The following is a 7797-nucleotide window of genomic DNA, read 5'->3' on the forward strand; positions in this document are numbered from 1 at the left end:
CATTTTTGCACTTTTTCATACTGGTCCCCTGTGGAAATCAAACACACAACCCTGGCGTTGCAAGTGCCATGTTCTACCAACTGAGCCACACACGCCCACAGTATTTCCACCTCATCTTCACAGTCTTATGAGTCTCACTAAATTATTCTGACTGTTCTATATTCCACACCAGGGATGGGCAACTTTGATGGGGGTGGGGGGCCACAAAAAAATCTGACCTCATCATGAGGGGCCGCAGTGGATCGCGAGTCTGTGTACCCATATCCATACCCACACATGCAGTCAGAGCTCTAACCTTTTGAGAGCAAAACATTTTAGCAGCCACCTCTTGACGCCGGAGAGAAATATTTTACGTTTTAGAATTCATTTCCAGTAATTCTACACATTTTGCCATGAGGTGTAGAGGACATGTTGAAAGTTTGCTGCAATTCCACACAGTCTCCTGTGTGTGTGTGTGTGTGTGTGTGTGTGTGTGTGTGTGTGTGTGTGTGTGTGTGTGTGTGTGTGTGTGTGTGTGTGTGTGTGTGTGTGTGTGTGTGTGTGTGTGTGTGTGTGTGTGTGTGTGTGTGTGTGTGTGTGTGTGTGTGTGTGTGTGTGTGGAAATATGGAGGACTTTGGAATGCATCACTGAATTTTGATTGTAATTGTAATTTGTAAATTTAAATAAAGTATTCAAATGTGTCTCCCCCCAAAGGTTTTGGTTTTCTGACACGTCAGCTGATGGGGCTGGCGGGGGGACGGGTTGTCATGGCGCTGGAGGGGGGTCACGAGCTCACGGCCATCTGCAATGCCTCTGAGGCCTGTGTCAGGGCCCTGTTGGGCATCCAGGTCAGTAAACACAGACCTAGGATCAGCTTACTTCTCCCAAAATCCTACCCTTCACCGTAGGGGAAACAACACTATACTGACCTTAGGTCAGTCAGGGGAAACAACACTATACTGATCCCCCCCCCCCCCCCCCGTGTGTTCCCCTCCAGGTGGAACCCCTGTCTGAAGCAGTCCTAGAGAGGAGACCCTGTCCCAACGCTGTCCTCTCTCTGCAGAGAGTCATCCAGGCCCAGGGTGAGCATCTGATACACTGTCTTTCTATCTTTCTCCCTATCTCTGTCTTTCTTTGGTCCATTCTCTTTATCTTCCTCACTTTCTCTCTCTTTATCCCATTTCTCTGTCTTTATCATTCTTCCCTGTCTCAAGCTTTCTTTCACTCTACAGCAGAGATGGGCAACTGGTGGTGGCCCGTGGCCCCCCTTTTGAAGGCCCTCAGATCAATTTCCCCCTCATAATTGGGGAACTCAGTCGGGGTCTCAACTTCCTGTTGCGAGAGAGAATAGTAGAATACACAAATACAAGGTGCAATTTCCAAATTTTGAAGTGCATCAGCAGTTTTGCTCTTGTTATGTCAGTCACTGATAGTCAGTCAATTAGCCAATGTCTGCTACAATTTTTAAATTAGTTTAGCAGCCAGCTATCTAAACTTATTATCATGGTCGAATTCCCGGCCGGATAGCGATAGCCCCTTTTGATTTTGTTAGTCAGTCTCACTCAGATATCATATTAAAAATGGCAAACATTTATTTCTCCCCACCATGGGAAAATCAGTAGAATTGTAGAAAATGTGTTATAAAATTTCTAAATATTCTCTCTGCCCCATGGCAAAATATGGGTATGCAGACCCGTGAGCAACTGCGGTCTCTCATGATAAGTTCAGATTTTTTGCTCTACAGTATCGTCCCTCTCTTTTTTTCAGTCTCTCTATCTCACACCATCTCTCTTTTCTCGGTCTTCTCTCTTTCTCCCTCTTTCTCTCAATCTTCTTTTCCCTCTTACTCTGCATCTCCCTTTCTCTCTTTCGTCTTCTTTCTGTCCTCCTCCATGTACACCTCTCTTGCGCATCCATTCTCTGTTCTTCTCCTCTCTCTCCATATCTCATCCATCTCTACCACTTCCATCTCTCTCAATCTATTTCATCCCTTTATTTGTATGGTCTGTTTGGATGTTATTGCTCTCTCTCTCTCTCTCTCTCTCTCTCTCTCTCTCTCTCTCTCTCTCTCTCTCTCTCTCTCTCTCTCTCTCTCTCTCTCTCTCTCTCTCTCTCTCTCTCTCTCTCTCTCTCTCTCTCTCTCTCTCTCTCTCTCTCTCTCTCTCTCTCTCTCTCTCTCTCTCTCTCTCTCTCTCTCTCTTCGTCCCATATATTTCTCCTCCCCACATCCCTTTCTTCATCCCTCCTTCCTTCTCATTCTTTCATTCCTTCTCTCTCTCTCTCTCTCTCTCTCTCACACACACACACACACACACACACACACACACACAGAGAGAGAGAGAGCCGGCCACTGCCTTCCTGGCTCCAATTATCTTCAAACACTTCTCTACCACACGATCTTCACAACATCCCTCCTGATTGCGCACAAATGTTATCCCATTCCAATTAGATTAATTAAAAATATTTGCAAAGCCACAAGAATGTTAAGTCCCTTCATTTAGGCAGAGGGTGAAATATATGTCTGGTGAATACTGAGAACACACACAACATGGTCCTCTCTTTCTCTCTCTCCACACGTGCACACAGACACACACACACACACACAAAGGCCCTTTGGCAAAATTGTGTGATTTAAATTACACAAATGCTGAATTAAAATTGTGGTATTGGTGAAAGCTGAATTAAAATTGTGGTATTGGTGAGTGCTGAATTAAAATTGTGGTATTGGTATTTTATTTTGACCACACACACAAGTATTAGCTGTAGTATTGCTTAGTATACAATATAGTTCACATACTTCAAAGACATAATAGCTCAACTTTTAAGAGAGTACTCTGCAACGATGCAACATGAAAACCTGAAACAATAACTTTCTCTCTCTGTATCTCTCTCTCTCTCTCCCTAGGTGAGTACTGGCGGTCGTTGAGGGCGGTGGCCCACACAGTGGATCAGTCATACATGCAGGCCCAAGGACACAGTCTGAGACGTGGCTCAGAGGACCACAATGACACCGTCTCTGCCCTGGCCTCTCTCTCCATGGCCAGCCTCACCACAAACAGGTGACATCACTGACACCACATAGGAAAAGCACTGACACTATGTAGTAACAGCACTGACACCATGTAGTAACAGCACTGAGACTATGTAGTAACAGCACTGACACTATGTAGTAACAACACTATGTAGTAACAGCACTGACACCATGTAGTAACAGCACTGACACCATGTAGTAACAGCACTGACACCATGTAGTAACATCACTGACACCATGTAGTAACAGCACTGACACTATGTAGTAACAGCACTGAGACTATGTAGTAACATCACTGACACCATGTAGTAACAGCACTGGTACTATATAGTAACAGCACTGACACATGTAGTAACAGCACTGACACATGTAGTAACAGCACTGACACATTTACATTTACATTTAAGTCATTTAGCAGACGCTCTTATCCACTGTAGTCTTATATAATATCAATATAATATCATGTAACATGAGATTAGATTTAAAGTGATAGTTTACTCAAAACATCCGCAGACAGGTAACATCACTGACACCCTGTAGTCTCATATGATTTTAAAATAATATAATAAAATATCAAGTGAAGTGTTATGACATTAAATTATAGTTAAAGGGATGGTTCACTCAAATACATATTTAGGTTATTTAGTTATTTTCAGCAGCATCTGGCTAGCATTGGCTTTCCTGGACTGAAAGCTAATGGAATCATAGGAGGCATTTTCTTTACAACAGTTATTTCTCTACAACAGCCTACTGTAGGTATGTGGAAAATCATGTACATGTGTACTACGAGTGAACCACCCCTTTTAATATGTATTAGATGAAAACTTTGCCTTACATCTTAAACATTAAATCCTTAGCTGTCAGCTGCATCTCGTCACCCTGCTTTAGATTAGTGATCATTTCCAACACCAGTCCCTAGATCAGCTTTTGAACCAGAAGATTAATCAATTAGTGTTCTAATTGTATTTTATGGGAGACAGTGTGAAAACTTAAAGACACAAAAGATGCAGCACTGTCTCTCTCCCTTTAAAGGTGCAATATGCAGATATCCGCCATTTCCTGGTTGCTAAAATTCTACTAGTTTGACTAATTTCAGTTTATGTGACAAAACAAGCAATGTATAGTGTAGAAAACATTGTACAATCTAAACCTCTGTGAAATATCTTTTCAATTACCAAAAATATTGTATTTTCAGCTGTTTGAAGCTGGTGTAAAAAGGTTTAGAGTGGGAAGCGTAGAAATAGCGCACATTGAACCGATCTACCGCTTGTAAGACTTGCTTTCAATGACAATGACAGATCTATAACTCACATTTTTATATGAATTTGGACGGGTTGCCCAAAAAGTTACTTTAGTTTATTTAGTTAATATTTTCTTAACTCTATTTCTTGAACTAAATTGTTGGTTAAAGGCTTGTAAGTAAGCATTTCACAGTAATGTCTACTACACCTGTTGTATTCGGCGCCTGTGACAAATACACATTTATTTTATTTGATATTGCAGCGTTAAAACCCTATTTAAACAGGAGTTGTCTACAACCACATGAAGATAATTGCATCAGTATGCTCTAAAACTATTTGCAGCATCTGTGTCCTGTTGAAATATACTACAGTGATATATATATGATGGTCTAATTCCCCGGGTGTCGATGATGTGGAGGTCGATTAAGGCAGCCCTCTGCACCTCTCTGATACAGAGGGGTTGGGTTAAATGCGGAAGACACATTTCAGTTGAATGCATTCAGTTGTACAATTGACTAGGCATCTCCCTTTGTTTTATACTGCTGTAATACTACAACAGGTTATATATTAGAATGGTATACAATTCCCCTCTCTCCTCTCTCCCTCCTATTCAGGACACAACCAGATGAACTTATGGAGGGGGACAGAGACTCCATGTAGACAAGTGCACTTTCCAATAAACCTATCACACACTCACACTCACACACACACACACACACACACACACACACACACACACACACACACACACACACACACACACACACACACACACACACACACACACACACACACACACACACACACACACACACACACACACACACACACACACACTGTGATCCACTCGGCCCTGCTCCACTGTCTCCAGTTGACACTGTACAGACCATATCCTGACCACTATAGGCAAACTGAGTAGCTTCCGCCTCACACACTCTTACACCTCATCAGAACACAGTTCTACTGGCCTTACTACGACCACCCGCCTGCCTCGACCGCAACTCAACCGCACACTGATAACACATCCCATTAACAGGGTACAGGAGGACCAAGAGAGAGGAGAATGAACACTGTCTTCATGACATGCCTCTGCATGCCTCCCTTGTGTGTAACATTGTGAACCGCGAGGACACAGAAGGAGAGGAGTAGCAGACCTGAGCATAAACTGGAGGGGTGAAAGATATACCGTTATAACCACCACCGGGGGGGAGGGGTTAAGACTTGACTTGTAGCATGAAGTGACTTGACAAAGACCAGCTACATGACTGGCTGTAAGCAGAGTCTCTCTGGGGAAGTGAGCTACTTTTTTAGCCATCGGTCACAGGTTACCGCGGCACATCGCCAGGCCAACAGAACCGAATCACACAGAGAAGTAGGAAGTAGTCCCACGTCCCCACAGAAGTTACTATGAAGGAGAACAGACATCGCACCCTCACCGGGGGACACTTACTGACTTACTTATTGATAATGTCATTTGAATTTATGTGACGCCAACAAAATTAAGAAAAAGAAAGAAGACTGGGAATTTAGTTCAGACTTTTTTGCACTTTGTATTTTGTAATGTAAACCAAAGAGAAAATGACAGAATGGACCATGTTGAAGCTCTTCTGGGATTGACAATAAAACATGTAAATTATCATACTCATGTTTTTAAGCTGATTTAAATATTGTAAGTTTGATTTATTGCGTATTGTATATCAAATGTCAATACATAATAGTCATGTTTTTTCAGTAGCAAATAGAGAAGGCCTAGAACCCTATGATTCAGAGATTTTCTAGTTGTTTTTCTTCCAATGCAAAAGTGGGGTGTAAGACTCCCTCTCAGACAGCACTTAAGGAAAAGATGAAGCCCCAAAAAATTATTATTTATATCTCAAGTTGATGGCATCCTCGTTCTTTGTCATTCTAATGATAACATTTCTTAGGAAATGAATCCTATGACTCACTGAGACAATTCAAGAAACTACTTGTTAGTGAGAGAGGAGTCAGATTAAACGTTCCAAAGGTGTTTCAGGCAAGGACACACACACCGCCATACGGTCCTACTCTACGCTCAGCCACACACAAAGTGTTTATGCATGTGTTTGTAAATCACTGCATTTACATGTTGTCAGCAGGGTATTTCAACGTAATGAAGGTAAAATACAACTAATGGTGCTGGGTTCAAGGCAGATTAATAAAACAGTTGAACTGACTTCATAGTCTTAAACTATGACTGGCACTTAAAAGCTGTCTGTTGACTTCACGGGACTCAAACAAAACACAAATGCACTTACAATGTCTTAAATGTTGGGATTGTGTTTTAGTAAAATAACCAATTTTTTTAAATGTCTATTCCACTCTGACAATGCCTTTTTTCTTTAAATTGTTGTTCTGTTGTGATTTCACAAAGACCAATTTTTTAACATGTGGATTTATTGACATGCCTGTTGTATTTGATAGGCTGGATTTTTTTATGCTTAGTTTTTTACTATGAAAGACAAGTGAACTAGGATTTGTTCACATCAGATTGTCTACCACTCAATTTACAAAAAAAGTCAGGTATTTTTGTTCCTGGACCATACTGCAGTTAGCATATAACATTTGAAGTTAGCACTTAGTTGTTGGAGTCAGCTTGTTAAGCTAGCTGACTATAGTATGTAGAACGATTGAACACAGGTTGAGAGAAGACAAAGTTAAAAGCCTTCTGTGAACAGCATCCCATTCGTAAAGTGGTATGGCCTCTGAACATAACTTCAAAGACTTTTGTGAATTCCTGATTGTATTTGTATTTAAACAGAGGTTTTTGTTATTAATATCAAAAAAGATGGATTAAAAAACTGCTTACATTTCTTGTTAGCACTTTCCATTAAATAATGATTTATTTGTTACCCATTTAATGTTATTGCAGTGCCTTGCTTATGTATCGTGTTAAAATATATATATATATCTGACAGTGCTACAGATTAATTTGTACTATAATGTTGTATTGTTCCAGTACTTTTTGGGGCTTTATAATATACATTATAGAACCAATACTTTACATGACAAGACCCTGCAAGAGGTGTATGGTATTTGACATTGACATGGTGAAAAGGTGATTATTGGTAATGAAATTTGACTATGATTATGTGGAACAAAATGGCCACCATGTATTATACATTTTCTTTCAGAAGGGTTCTGTGTTATATTTTATTCTGGTTTAGGTTTATTTCTGCTTTAATTAAGTACTTTTGAGAACATTTATGTTCTGTATATGTAAATACATTTTGTTGAGAGTCGACAAGCCCTTTAATTGTCTTAATATGATTATTGCACTGTTGTAGAATAGATAGTTACCTGTAGATATCTACTGAGACCAAAATACAGATATCCTCCCATGTGCCTTGACATATAGTGACAACCCTTTTCTCACTTTGTCTCTACTGTTTTTTTATTTGTACATGTAAATGTATAGTGAGAACTTGGCATTTTAGTTTTTTCTTCTTTTTTAACTGTTTTCCTCAATAAAAGGGAAATTAAGTTTTCTCAACATACATTTTTTCCTGAAGTTTATATATTTTGTA

General features: G+C 40.4%; 1 protein-coding gene across 4 annotated transcripts in view; it reads left to right on the plus strand.

Annotated features, from left to right (window-relative positions):
- The window catches only part of LOC139536233 (histone deacetylase 7-like), an 88642-nt gene that overhangs the window by 77107 nt on the left and 3738 nt on the right, over positions 1 to 7797 (plus strand). For 3 of the 4 annotated variants that reach the window (XM_071336570.1, XM_071336569.1, XM_071336573.1), the window contains 3 exons: positions 695 to 828; positions 978 to 1062; positions 2886 to 3039. In XM_071336570.1, coding sequence (XP_071192671.1) covers positions 695 to 828; positions 978 to 1062; positions 2886 to 3039 — 373 coding nt within the window. Of the gene's footprint in view, positions 1 to 694; positions 829 to 977; positions 1063 to 2885; positions 3040 to 4866; positions 7764 to 7797 lie in introns of those variants that run through there. The other variant, XM_071336572.1, reaches the window with a different exon arrangement.

Source organism: Salvelinus alpinus, chromosome 12 (assembly GCF_045679555.1).
Source record: "Salvelinus alpinus chromosome 12, SLU_Salpinus.1, whole genome shotgun sequence".
In the NCBI taxonomy this organism is placed as follows: domain Eukaryota; kingdom Metazoa; phylum Chordata; class Actinopteri; order Salmoniformes; family Salmonidae; genus Salvelinus; species Salvelinus alpinus.